This window comes from Dendroctonus ponderosae, unplaced genomic scaffold (assembly GCF_020466585.1).
Source record: "Dendroctonus ponderosae isolate FM_Combo_2020 unplaced genomic scaffold, Dpon_F_20191213v2 Dpon_F_20191213_1, whole genome shotgun sequence".
Classification (NCBI taxonomy): domain Eukaryota; kingdom Metazoa; phylum Arthropoda; class Insecta; order Coleoptera; family Curculionidae; genus Dendroctonus; species Dendroctonus ponderosae.
This window is the reverse complement of record NW_026017110.1, coordinates 1,761,737-1,775,575: the sequence shown is the minus strand read 5'-3', so window position 1 is coordinate 1,775,575 and position 13,839 is coordinate 1,761,737. Positions and strand designations below refer to the sequence as shown.

Genomic DNA, 13,839 nt, shown 5'->3' with positions numbered 1-13,839 from the left:
CTGTTCCAACCATTTCTGAAATGACAAAAAAAGTGTCAGAAACTCGGAATTTTCTACAATCACGCCAAGTTCCTAATCATATCTGGGAGTCCTTTTGAGATCTTGAAAACTACATAAATAACATTAATTTTTGCAGCACAAATGTACAAACAAAAATTACAGACTTTATGAAGTAGATTTTAAATTGAATTTTGTATATCTTTTTGTGTTCTTTTTAGTCATACCTACTAACTTCTACTGCTCTATGTAAAAATAACGAAATAAAATACACCACGTGTTTTTGTATTATTATTCGCTTATAGCGAACTCCGGATATAACGAACCAGTTTTAGTTCATTTTTCAAGTTCGTTATATCCGGACTAGTTTCAAATAAATTACTCACTGAAGTTACCCGCCTTTGCCTCAAAGCATCGTGCATAAGCAGAGCATGTTGTGGGCAGGAAAAACTTTGCGAAAAATCGAATATCGACTAGGACAAGATGAAATTTAGACACAGAAATAAATAAACTGCCAATCAAAAACTTCCATTGAACATTAAGAACGAAACTTTTTTTACCTTCAGTGTTCACAAAAATAAACAACGCCGACAAAGTAAAGAAAAACTGACTGAAACTTACACTCGAAAACATTTTTAACCGTTTTTTGTTTCAGAACTTCTGTACTTTTCGTTTCCATCACCTTCATAGTGCTGATGATCATCTCCCTAACATGGCTTGTGTTTTACTACGTGCAAAGATTCAGGTACATCCGGACAAAGGATAAACTTACAGTAAGAACCCGATTTGCGCATTGCTTGCCGAGTTGTAACTAGTGTTTTTTTCTGTAGAGGAAATTGGGAAATGCGGCCAAAAAGGCGCTGTCGAAAATACCCACGAAAACTATCAAGATGGATGACAAGGTAATTAATTAAAGCAGATAATCGGGTTTTCCGGGAAAAATCCGGAGTTTGCGGCAACCGCAAACTGGCAAGTTCGATACGTTTTAAAGCAAGCGACCAATCAAGCAGAGTGTTTTTTGTGGGTTTCAGGAAGTGCAAGGCGATGGCGAGTGCTGTGCGGTTTGCATAGAGCCCTATAAACTAAGTGAAACTCTGAGAATTCTGCCTTGTAGGTGAGTTTGAAATTTTCGTGCAAAAGTTAACATTGGGAAATCACCCAACAAACCCAAGTGCATTACAGATAAGCGCGCTTGATTTGCACAAATTAAAGCCGGTGGCTTTATTTCGATGGTTCAATAAACCAGATGTGCAAACAGTCAATATTTAAACAATTGCGTGATTTGGAGCATGAGTAAAGGTGAGAAAAAAATTATTGACTGTCATTTGAATTGTTTTTCCACTTTACCTGCTTCCTAGCACTGCAATTGGTAAATATGCTGTGCAAATTTGCCTATTAACGCTCGCGGAGGTGCTGTTTCATTAAAAACATCCATTTATGCAACTATTCACTTTTTTTCCTAAAAAAAAATACGTTTGATTGCAGACACGAATTCCATAAAAACTGTATAGACCCGTGGCTGTTGGATCACCGAACTTGTCCAATGTGCAAGATGGACATCCTGAAGCATTACGGCTTCGTGGTCAGTAATGCTCTGTTCCATCCGGACACCTATTTGTTCTAGACAGTACTTTAGAGCCGTAGATTAATAGACCAGGGGCGAAGTGTGCACTCGTCCCCAAATTTCCTAATCCCGCTGTGATATTTTTACGTATAGCGCATCACATCCACACTCAACCGACACAAGTTGCACAACACACTTTCTTTTCCTGTTGGAGACTTTGGTTTTTCACTTTAGGTGGAGGTAAAGAAGCATTTACTTTGTGTTTGCTTGGTGAGATTAACAGCGGGTTGACTGAACTAACTCATCACTGTGCGTAACCCGAAAGATTTGTGCTTCCATTGCATGTTTGTTCTGTTTTCCCGGTTCCGCATCTAAAATCCACGTACAGATTTTCAATCAAACCAATTTTCCGAAACTCCTCGCTTTCAATTAACACCCATGTATATGACGCTTGCATTGGATTAACGACTCTTATCCGATTTACCTCCGCTTTAACGCTAATCGCACTGTACTGTGCTGTTTATTGGTAATTAGTGCGACCATACTATTTATAAACGCGGCTTTAATCAGTGGATTGCAACGTTTCAGTTTACTGGCAGTCAGGAGAGCATTCTTCAGATTGATGGGCTCGAGGATCATATCATTGAGAACTCCAACGTTAGCCAACCATTGAGTCCTCGACGTGGCAGCATCAGTCCGTTGCCTGAGATCAGAGCCATTGTTATCTCAAATCAACAAGTAGGTAAAATTTCCTTCGCTATAATTAGTGCAATTTTCACAAAATATGCCAAATTCCCAGAAGAGAATGTTCACTACTCTTCGATCAACTGTGAAAATGCCAGGTGGCTACTTGCTCTAGATCTTATGCTGGGGATTTTGAAGAGATTGCAGTTGTTTAAAGCCGTCCTTTTTCGAACCTGATTTTCCAAAGCTCTCAAAAATCATGTTTCCCGTCGATTTAAAACTTGCAGATCATCAAGTGTCTTCTATAGATTGTGCAAGTTTCAGCTTTGTACTTGTACTATTTTAGAAGTTGTGATTTTTTTTAAAAAGAGCTTTAGTTTGGAACCGTCTACTTTTGGACCAGATTTTTCAAAGCTCTCAAAAATCAGGTTTCCGTACGATCTGAACAAAATTTTCAACATTTCTAGAATCAACTGTCTTCCATAGATTGTTCGAGTTTCATCTTCTGGCTTGTCCTATTTTAGAAATTCTGATTTTTTTAAAAAAGATCTGTAGTTTGAAACCGACTACTCTTAGACCAGATTTTTGAAACCTCTCAAAAATCAGGTTTCGTACGATTTAAACAATATTTTCACCACTTTCACAATCAACTGCCTTCTATAGATTGTCCACGTTTCAGCATTCTGGTTGTCGCTAGTTCTGAAATTATGATTTTTTCAAAACAGAGCACGAGTTTGAAACCGTCTATTTCCAGACCACATTTTTCAAAGCCCTCAAAAATCAGGTTTCCGTACGATCTAAATAATATTTTCAACATTTTTAGAATCACCTGTCTTCTAAAGATTGTCCGAGTTTCAGCTTTCTGCTTGTCCTAGCTCAGAAATTGTGATTTTTTTAAAACAGAGCCCTAGTGTGAAACCGCCTATTTTCAGATTACGTTTTTCAAAGCTCTCAAAAATCAGGTTTCGGTGCGATTTAAACAAAATTTTCAGCATTTTCAAGATCATCTGTGTTTTATCGATTGTTCACGTTTCCGCTTTCTGCTTCTCGCAAGTTCAGAAATTGTGCTTTTTTTAAAGAGCTGATTTTTAAAAAACGGTCTACTTTAAGACCAGATTTTTAAAACCTCTGAAAAATGAAGTTTCCGTAGGATTGAAACAATATTTTTACCACTTTCGGGATCAACTGTCTTCTATAGATTGTCCCAGTTTTAGCTGTCTGCTTGTCAGAGTTGAGAAATGCGATTTTTTTAAAACAGAGCACTATTGTGAAACCGGCTATTTTCAGATCACATTTTTCAAAGCTCTCAAAGATCCGGTTTCCCTACGATCTCAACAAAATTTTCAACATTGCTAGAATCAACTATCTTCTATAGATCGTCGAAGTTTCAGCTTTCTGCTTGTCCTAGTTCAGAAATTGTGATTTTTTTAAAACGGAACACTAGTTTGAAACCGTCCACTTTCAGACCAGATTTTTCAAAGCTCTGAAAAATCAGGTTTCCGTAGGATTGAAACAATATTTTCACCACTTTCAGGATCAACTGGTTTCTATAGATTGTCTAAGTTTCAGCTTTCTGCTTGTGCTCGTTCAGAAATTGTGATTTTTTTAAAAACAGAGCACTAGTTTGAAACCGTCTAGTTTTAGACCACATTTTTCAAAGCCCCCAAAAATCAGGTTTCCGTACGATTTAAACAAAATTTTCAGCACTTTCAGGATCAACTGTCTTCTATAGATTGTCCCAGTTTCAGTTTCTTGCTTGTCTTATTTTAGAAATTGTGATTTTTTTTTAAAAGATCTGTAGTTTGAAACCGTCTACTTTCAGACCAGATTTTTCAAAGTTTTCAAAAATCAGGGTTCCGTACGATTTAAACAAACTTTTCAGCACTTTCAGGATCAACTGTCTTCTATAGATTGTCCCAGTTTCAGCTTCTTGCTTGTCCTATTTTATAAATTGTGATTTTTTTAAAAGAGCTGTAGTTTGAAACCGTCTACTTTTAGACCAGCTTTTTCAAAGCTCTCAAAAATCAGGTTTCCGTAGGATTGAAACAATATTTTCACCACTTTCAGGATCAACTGGCTTCTATAGATTGTCTAAGTTTCAGCTTTCTGCTTGTGCTCGTTCAGAAATTGTTATTTTTTTTTAAACAGAGCACTAGTTTGAAACCGTTCACTTTCAGACCAGATTTTTCAAAGCTCTCAAAAATCAGGTTTCCATACGATCTAAACAAAGTTTCCAACATTTTTAGAATCAACTGTCTTCTATAGATTGTCCCAGTTTCAGCTTTGTGCTTGTCCTATTTTATAAATTCTGCTTTTTTAAACGAGAACTGTATTTTGAATCTCAAAAATCAGATTTTCGTGCGATTTCAACACATTTTTCAACACTTTCAGAATCAAATTGATATCGGCAAGTTGCTACTTGCCTTGGGTTAAAAATTTTAAATCAGAACTTCCGTTGTGTCAAACATACCACGTCTCAATCTTTGAAAACTTGGAAAGTCCAACTCTCTTGGTCCACCAAACTTTTCACTCAACAGCACTGGTTTTCCGTTCACAAATCACGTTTTCAACTCCTTTCCAGAGACGCTGTGCTTTTGACAATTCCAGAGACGACGATAGCAGCCGTTCGTCCACTCCAAACGAAATGACGCCGAGTTTAGGACCGAAAAACTATTCAGCTAACGTATCTGGTGGTGTCCAGAAGTCTCAGCGCTTGGATGTGTGCGAGAATTGTGGCGCTCCTGTACCGGCTCAGGAACCGGACATCCACTCACAGCCCTCTTCCAGTCACATAATTGAGATCCACGAGCAAGAATGAGCATCCAGTATGAAAGTGTTCTTTTCCTTGACCACGTGATAGATGGAAAGCCCGCTCTTTAAGGGGGCAATTTCTAATTTTCCTTGACTAGTTAAGCCTAGGTCGAGGATACTTATCGGACAATGTGAAAGTTGTGCGGTTTATCCGGTAATATCGGACCGTAGTTTCATGGTGCACTATCCCCAGTCATTTAATGTTCAAATAGTCAATTCGTTCATCAGTTGAATTTTGGTTGCCATACAGCAATAAAGCATCCATTTCCTCGTCTGGACATCACGAACATTGTAGAATAAGATTAGCGTAGCACATATTCTAAATTACTGACTAAAATTTTAAAGAATATGACAAATTAGCGTTATGAATAAGCTGTACTTATTTACATACAAAGTTGCGGCAATGTTAGCATGGAGAAAAAACATTCGATTGTGATATTGACTTGCGTCGTTAAAGCTGAACTATTATGTATTCGCCCTCAAATCAAAATTCAAGCAAAACATTCACATGTCGGTTAACGAACTGGACTGGTTGGTATTCAATTTTAAGCTAGTTTTTCGACTGCCTTCTCCCTCATTTTGTGATATATTTTAGTGATTAACCCTTGTCCGTATGGGGACGATTGTTTAGTGGTACTTTTGACTTAATTTACAAAAGTTGTTAGTACTTATGTTAGTTGTTTAATAGTCCTTAACCGGTTTTTATTGTAAATAGTTTGTAAGTGTGGAACTGCCCGAACTATACCGGGGGTCCACTGGATTTTTTGCTACGAAAGTTACATGTGTAAGCTATGGTTGTTCATCTTTTTCTGGGTGCAAGACAATGAGACTCAACAGCTGGAAGCTGGTATTCCACCATGAATGTGCTTTCTCAGTATCGTCTTTTTTAATTCTTGAAACTTTGCTAATTGCATCAAAACGAACATAAAACAAGTGGCTTATCAACTATTTTTCCACTGCTCTTCCAACTAACATAGAGTAGATGTAGTATTTAATGCTGGCAAGGAAGTCAACGCATTTTCTAAAATAATGTACTCACAACTATTTTAAATAAGGTATGTCACTTTGTGGGCGTTGACTAATTTCTGCCTTCAGGAGAGCAAACCTAGTTCATGATTTCCGCATAATGTAATGATTTGATCAAAATGTGCCTTGACCCTTTGTTGGATTTTTTATGTATAAACTAAGCAATTGGCTTGTAAACTGACAAAACGTTCATCAATAAGACACTTAAGTAAGCTGTATATACCAGAAGCTATGTTTAAACGACTGAATAAAATTAATTATGTTACTTTCAAAACATGTTTTTTGTTCGTTTAAGACGCGTTGGAGTAAAACAGTATGTTGGCATATACAAAATATAATGTATCTAACATACATAACACAGTACAATATTGCAATATCAATAACTAGACGTGATCTAGAAGGGGACATATTTACTATGCAGGATGTTCTACCAACTTGAGCGAACTATTGAAAGGCCATTTGCTGGAACATCCTGTTTAGTTGGGTATTGTCCAACTTACTAATACATTTCCCATTAAACAGATAACATGAAAATAAACTCACAGTAGTTTCCTGACCGTTGAACGCCTTCAGGCGCAATTTTAATAAACGAACGAACACATACGAAATGCATGATAGGCTAGGTAAAAATTCAGTCACATAGATAAATAAAAAAACATTCACTTGAGCAACTGATTGCTGTATTAAAGTCGCGGGGATCGCGATTCGAAATAAATCTGAGCCCCAAAATACGCAAAGTTAATCGTTTTGAACCGATCAGAATGCATTTTCTGGCAAAAACATACAAAAAAATTGAATCTCAAAGGCCTTTCTATCTAGGCAATCGAAAACTGATTCATATATAATTGTTAGTTACATTAACACTAACAAGAGCCAGAGCTCAATATAAAAAACAACAGAAAATCAATGTTAGTCTTACTTACCCCCGAGCATCTAGGCCGAGGTTCTTATATCACTTTTATTTTTGGTATTTTTTACGTGGATGAGCCTGCTAGCGGAATCCAACTCACTATCTCGTGAACGGCGAATTTTGAACACACATAAAACTTCCTTTCCGTTTCGGTTTCTTTCACAGCCATTGATATGATCGGATGTTTTCCGATTATCTGCTTGGAAGTGTAGTTCTTCATATCGAAATTCTTCCAGTTTTGTAGGCGGTAAAAATACACCTGCAAAACAAAGTTTGTTGATCAGAAGGAAACCTGCCTCGGTGCTAACACTTACTGAACCACAAGATGTGCCAAACAGCAGTGTATTTCCATAGAGAAAAGTGCTGGTAATATTGCTGCTGAATATCTCCCAGGTGTTGAACATCTTTATGCTGAAATCCTTGTTTGGCTTGAGTATCACAATTTCCACATAATCTTCTATAACCGCATCGGACAATCGGCAAGATTTTTCAGCATTTTTATCTGCAATTAATGAGCAAGTTCAACATCAGCCCCACCAGTAACTGCCAAGTACTTACAAATATTTATGATAACATTGTCGCGAAGAATCTGCGTTGTTGAACTGTCGAGCATCAAAGGCGAGTGGAACTTGATTGGTACCCCCTTAGTCATTTCCATCATCGGCGTTATATCGGGGCTTTTATAACAAACCGTGCACAGTCTGTCGTTTATTAAAAAAGTGCACTTTCCATTCCACATGTTGTAGGTAGTGGTGCAAGTAGGGGAGTATATTCGAGTGAACCAGACGTCTTTTACATTATACCCTCCGCTGCAACTTTTGTTTATTTCCACGATCGTCATCCTGCCACCAACTTTTTCAATGCAAACATGTTTCCCAAAAACACTGTTGAAAATACTGATTTACTGTTAAGGCCCTCACTCAACCTCACTCAACTCGCCTATGCGATATGACATCCAATATATCGTATTGCCGTTTCTCAAGACCGTCATAGGAGAGTATTGAAAGACCATTATTAAACGCGACCACTAAACATATGGAAAAATTGTGCGAATCATCCAATCGTTGATCTAAAAACGAATGTGGTTAATCAGAGAAAAAGGAATTTAGCCGGAAACTCACTTCCAATAAAGGTGAGTTTGCTCAGTTTTACAGCTACGATTCGATGCACGAATAACAATTCCTTGTTGCAAGTGTATACTTTCAGTCGGCCATCTTCAGATCCCACTGCGATGTATTTGTCTGAAATGTTGAAAAAAAAACACTTATTTTAGACTATGTTAATGTAAGTTCCAGTTAAAGCAAAATAGGAGCCAAAAGTTATTCACACATATTTGAAACTAGTAGATGTATCAATTTTGCAACATTAAGACATTGCCTTAATGTTCCAAAAATACTTAGCCTTCGATCTACATGGTAAGTAAGTCCTATTAGTTGCAATTAAATTTGATATTTAAGTGAATCCTCACTTGAAACAGCTATGGCAGATATCCTTCGCACTTCAATGTTTGTGCATAATTTAGGGCTCAAAATATGGGGATCATGTTGCTCCCAAGCCCCCCAATTGTAATAAACATGTCTCCACTTTTCCTTCGCATCGTAGCCTTCGTAAGTCTGAAGGTATTCCACCAGCTGCTCTTCTGGTATGTCTTCTTTGCAGCACCATTCCCAAAGCTTCGTTTTCTGAAAAGCAATCAAAATATTAAGCAACCTTGGATAAGGAACTGAACGAAATGAACTGAAAGTAAACGAGTTAAGAAGAGAGCTGCTTAAAACGATCAGGAGTAAGTGGGTTGTATGTTCAAAACTGGCTGGTAATTTTTATCTATACACGAAAAATTCAGTGGGCCTTTAAATAAAGTTCTACATTTTACAGATTCTTTGAGTAAAGAACTACCAACACAGTGCGAAGAGATGTTAAGGCGTAGTAGTATCAGAATCGTGTGCAAATTGAAGTAAAATCTTAATTATTACAGCATTATTACTACAGTTAAGGCTGTAGTCGCCCAAAACGGTTTAAAAACATCAAAATCAGCTTGCATACCTTGCCAAGATACTCGATGGTGTTCTTGAACGTCTCACTCACATTTGCTCCCGCAAGCAAAGTTTTCCCATCGCATTTGAGCAGAATTAACTCCAATATTTCCAAGGGAACTATCATCGTTCGGAATAATGTAACGACAAGTACAAATTGATACAATAAACTCAGCCAAAAACTACGTCGATCTTTTGTTCAATCGCACACATTTATATTTAGATCCAAAGCGCATCATCATCTATCCTCTGTTCGGGATTTGCTTACTTTTTCATTTTGCTGGATTTCCGGCACAAAGAGCTCAGTTCGGTCGCAGGACAACAGGAAATAAACTGGGTTTTCGCATTTATAACTTGAAAATGTTCCAAACTGACTTCAACAAACAACAAAACAAACCCAGCTGTCAGTGGGCACTCGATGAAGTTTGCTGGAAGTGGTTCAGGGTTATATTGGCATGACGTCAGGTAAGAGTGTCTTTGAAATTTCTCGTGGAACCAACTGAGGAGTTTACATAATATTGAAAAATTTCTGTATGCAAAAAATATGATTTTCGTCAAAAAAAAATAAGCATAAATAGTTATTTCTTGGAGACATGACAGGAGTCACGCCTAGAAACGCAACTGGTAACAGTTCAACAAACAACTTCACACTGGATGGCTGACAGAAATCGTACAGGTTGTTTTTTCCTCAGTTGATGTTTTTCTAACGTACCGAGTAGATCGACCGTTTGTTCAACTACAGCGAAAATGTAACGCGCGTTCATGAATTGCATGGCGGTTTTCTAGTGTTTGAAATAATTCGAGTGTGCGGATCAGTGCTAGATAAGCGAGTGAAACTGTAGCCGCCCTAAACATGGGAGTCGTGTTGCCCCCTTTGGAGTTTACCGAGTGTCTCAGTGATAGCCCTTATTTCAGGGAGAATTTACATAAACATGAACGAGAGTTGGAGAAAACCAATCAGCAAATTAAGAGGATAACTAAGGAAGTTAAGGACCTTTTGACGGCTGCTAAACGTAAGTACGGTGCTAATTGTCAGTCAATTTTCGCTAAGGGGCTGGACATTTACGCCCCTGAACCTTTACTGTTACTGAGCAGCAGAGCCCCACATAAATGCGTTGCGAAGTGTCTTCACCCTCTGCAGGTGCTAAGTGGGTTATTCAATTCTTGTTTGCAATTGGGCTTAAAGGCCTGAAGTTCAGATGGACTCAAAAGGCTTTGGAAGGTTTTTTTAAATTATTAAGTAGTGCTGAAGATGATTCTTTGATCTGTTTGGGGTTCAAGCATTTACTGGAATGGTACTAGGAAAAACGCGCATAAGTGTATGGAATTCCCCGACTGATTTTGGTCTCCACCCTCTTACAGCCCCAATTGGACGTCATTATTGTTGTTCTCTTTGAGGGCTGCTTTCGTATTCTCGGGGGCTTTTCTCTTAAGGAGTTTATCTTTTGATCCCTGTTCGTCTTTTGAGCTTCAATTCCAATTTCACATCGTTGAGGGTCTGTTTTTAGCAGACCTGCATAGCTGATTTTCTTCTTTAATATCAGGAAATTAATCCTGTTCGATGCAGTTTTGTTTATAAACGATCCTGTGCGAAAATACTGAAATAATGGACGATTTTCAACGCGAAAAATGCAACGAAGCATTTGGCTGTCGCATCTGATTCAGCTGGCAACTGTACTGAAAATTCCAAACCATTTCAAGTTTTAATCGCGCTCTTCATGCCTCAAACAATCAATGCATTTCCTGTTGAACATCTTCTATTAGGGTGGGTCTTTTAAGCGACTTAAAGGAACCGTGACTGTACAAAAGAGCCAGCAAACCCCCATGGGAAAACCGATTTAAAAGCTTTGCGACACCTGGTCACATTCGAATTATGTGGCTGTTTGGCGACAGTTTAATGTGTTCATTTGGGACATGAATACTGATTTTCTTCTGTTTGGTGAAAGCTTCTACTCGCCTGACCCCATGGAACGCACGTAATATTCTGATTGAGTCAAATAAGGTTTATGAGCGAGTAAACCTATCTAGTAGAAAGATGAGGCCTGGCCTTGATGGCCTCGAGCTAGCCACCAGATTTTTATTCCACAACCAGTCTTATCTGCTTATTACACTTCTTGCGGTATGGAAATTGCGCAGAATTAAGCCTATTCTCAACTCATAAGTAATCGAAATCGATTGCTTTGTTTGCCGATCTAGTGGCGGTTAATTTATTACCGTTAGCAGGATTTGTGGTGTTTAGTGACATTTAACAATTAGAGCCTAACAGCATTGGCAAATAAGACCCAGCTCGGTTTTAACAGTTCAACCAAATTTAACGCGCCTTATTTAAGCCTATCACTGCACCCGAATTTTCCTTTCACTTCTTAACCTTTTGCAATTTAATGTTATTGTCCCATTGAGGTTGGATCGCATTCAACTCAAATCCATCCTGAAACCACTCAAGGCGATCAGTATTCGTTACAGTCTCATACTCCGAATTGGTGTCAGTAAATATTTATGTCGAACCAATTATTGAACAATGACAATGTTTTCTAATAAGGTTTAAAAGGTGCACCTTGTGAATACTAAGCATCATTTCTTGACGTTGGGTTAACTACATTTAAATCGCTTTAGCCGGCGTGAAATGCTTAAAGAGAGGGATTTAGAGACGTAAAAAGCGTCGATTTTTGCCTTCGACAGCTCACATGAGTCATGTAGTTGAGCTTTCTCTAAGCACCTCTGGGGGCTTCATTGTGGACATCAATTTTTGTCCTGCTTCGTTAACTACACCTACATATTTCCTCATTAATATTAAGTTTGCATCGTCGGATTATGTGTGATTGTTAGATCCTTATTAAGAACAACCAGCCCACTTGGAACGTCTCCGAAAACTACCTACAAGCACTTTGGTAATTGGTTTGTCGATTTTCGTTTAGTGGAAAGTAGGGATTATTCAAAAATCGACATTTTAGAATACCGGTTTCGAATTTTTATAAAATAAATTTTTACTCGACTATTCTGTAATTCGAACAGAAAATTTAGGGTGGTTAAAAGCAGTTTTTGACTGAAATMATTTACTGTTCAATTTTATTGATAGTAAAAATTWTTTATGCAATTTAGTAGARCAAAGAAATAATAGTTTACCAGGATTATTTAACTTAAAAACAATTGAAACAAGTTGGTTTTTCGGGTTTTTAGGCCGTCGTTCGGTAGAATTTCTTCTTAAGAAGAAGAAAGAAGAAATGGCCTCGAAAGTCTATCTCTTTTGTTAAAAACAATTATTCGTTGTTTATGCATAATTTTCACATATAAGGATGCAAATATTTTTATAAWAGTGAAACGAGTTATTCAGCAAAGGSTTCGAATAAATAAAAACAATATATTTTCATATTTTTAAAATAACCATATTATTTAAAAAAAAAACAATGTTATTAGATACAGTTGGATACTTATTAAAAACAATTAGAAAATATATAACTGCGTATTATATAATGTAAATTATAATCAAAGCCGAAAGACAAGAGTAAATAAAGTTTATGCATACATACTTATTAAAATCAATTTTAGTTTTAAAGACAATTAAGCAAAGGACCGAGTATTTTCTATTCCGGACAATTTTAATACAAATCTAAATATTCTATTCATTTTATTGTTTAATGAAATAGGATTTCTATCGATTTGCTATTTAGCCGTGTCCTTAGTTTATTCACAAAATTCCCCGAAAAACAAAATACCCTCTCACTTGCAACCGAACTAGGCTTAATCGTTTTTAAAGCCTGATATAATAATTATAATTTTTTTGTTCTTTTATTTGTGGCTTCCAGAGCGAAAAACTCTTTTCTTAGAGTTTAAGTAGAGAATGTCACTTTCTCCGGTTCCTTTAAATATTTATTAATTGCCACTTCCATAGCATTTTTCAATAAAACATTGTCTGGCTCTTGAGTATCGCTTTCATCACATTTTTGAATATCACATTCTTCCCCTGTAAAGTAATCTTTATATAATCTTGATAATACTTGTCCGGATAACTTAATAATCTCATTTTTCGTTGCTAATGGAAGGAATTTATTAGAAGATTTCGTTAAAACAGTTTGAGAATTTTGTAAATAAAGGATAAGTGTAACTAATACTGTATCTCTTCTTTCTTCAATACGTGCGTTTATAGCGTGTAATAATTTCTGACTAATTTCATATTTCACATTTTGTACTTCACCCAGCAAAAATTCAAATATACCTTCACTTGTTAATAAATTTGCGTCTTGTCTACCTAAAGTTTCGGCTGCTACTTTTATCGGATCTAAAACTTTAAGGAGTTCTACAACTTTGTAATATTCTTCTTCATCTTCATTCCACATATGAGAAGCATTAAGGTCATTCAGAGTTAAAACAACACATTGTTTTAGGTGTACACATCTTTCTAACATGGCCTCTAAACTATTCCATCTTGTTTTACAATCCAGAATAAGATTATATTCTTTCTCGAATTTCGGTTTTACGTGATTATGAAGAATGGTATAAATACTGATAGGAAATTTTCCTTACTTTACAAATAATATTTTTATAATCATCCAACAATTTAGGAACATTTAATTTATAATTCTTTATGTCAAGAGACTCTAATTCTTCAGTCATTATCAGATTCGTCATTTTCAGAGTCCTCACTTGTAGGATTTAAATCTGTTTCCAATGGACTTTTATTTTTATTATATAATTTATCACGAACTGCTAAGTGTATGGCACCTGAATAACACAGTTGATTAATCGCTGGTGATATGTGGCCAAATTTTTCCATACAGCAGCACCATCATTTGTTGATGCAACTATATCAGTTGATA

General features: G+C 36.7%; 4 protein-coding genes across 8 annotated transcripts in view; 3 read left to right on the top strand and 1 right to left on the bottom strand.

The window, feature by feature from the left end:
- Positions 1-6,356, top strand: part of LOC109539026 (protein goliath) — a 14,465-nt gene extending 8,109 nt beyond the window's left edge. For 2 of the 5 annotated variants that reach the window (XM_048660882.1, XM_048660880.1), the window contains exons 2-7: positions 653-770; positions 828-899; positions 1,029-1,111; positions 1,483-1,579; positions 2,150-2,299; positions 4,827-6,356. In XM_048660882.1, coding sequence (XP_048516839.1) covers positions 693-770; positions 828-899; positions 1,029-1,111; positions 1,483-1,579; positions 2,150-2,299; positions 4,827-5,063 — 717 coding nt within the window. In that variant the 5' untranslated portion in view covers positions 653-692 and the 3' untranslated portion in view covers positions 5,064-6,356. Of the gene's footprint in view, positions 1-652; positions 771-827; positions 900-1,028; positions 1,112-1,482; positions 1,580-2,149; positions 2,304-4,826 lie in introns of all 5 variants that reach the window. The other 3 variants (XM_048660881.1, XM_048660884.1, XM_048660883.1) reach the window with 3 other exon arrangements.
- LOC125502516 overlaps positions 1-13,839 on the top strand; it is a 49,518-nt gene that overhangs the window by 24,111 nt on the left and 11,568 nt on the right. The window lies entirely within an intron of this gene.
- On the bottom strand, positions 6,401-9,442 carry LOC109539024. Its single transcript, XM_019906534.2, has 7 exons — positions 9,036-9,442; positions 8,461-8,674; positions 8,114-8,233; positions 7,932-8,061; positions 7,551-7,876; positions 7,307-7,494; positions 6,401-7,251 (listed from the first exon to the last, which is right to left on the bottom strand). Exons 1-7 carry the CDS (start codon positions 9,150-9,152, stop codon positions 7,057-7,059), a joined length of 1,290 nt encoding a protein of 429 aa, XP_019762093.2. The 5' UTR covers positions 9,153-9,442; the 3' UTR covers positions 6,401-7,056.
- Positions 9,678-13,839, top strand: part of LOC109543735 (rho GTPase-activating protein 26) — a gene marked incomplete at its 3' end in the record, with an annotated part of 44,470 nt that continues 40,308 nt past the window's right edge. Inside the window, 1 exon segment of the mRNA XM_048660879.1 lies at positions 9,678-10,038. Within this exon segment, the coding sequence (XP_048516836.1) occupies positions 9,879-10,038 (160 nt within the window).

What these genes read in the sequence shown, in the direction of transcription:
- LOC109539024 (XM_019906534.2), bottom strand. Translation starts at nt 9,152, where the DNA reads ATGATAGTTCCCTTGGAAATATTGGAGTTAATTCTGCTCAAATGCGAT. An exon ending in CAATGTTATCATAAATATTT is followed by an intron (nt 7,495 to 7,550) that starts GTAAGTACTTGG and finishes CATTAATTGCAG; the next exon opens with ATAAAAATGCTGAAAAATCT. An exon ending in TTGGCACATCTTGTGGTTCA is followed by an intron (nt 7,252 to 7,306) that starts GTAAGTGTTAGC and finishes TTTGTTTTGCAG; the next exon opens with GTGTATTTTTACCGCCTACA.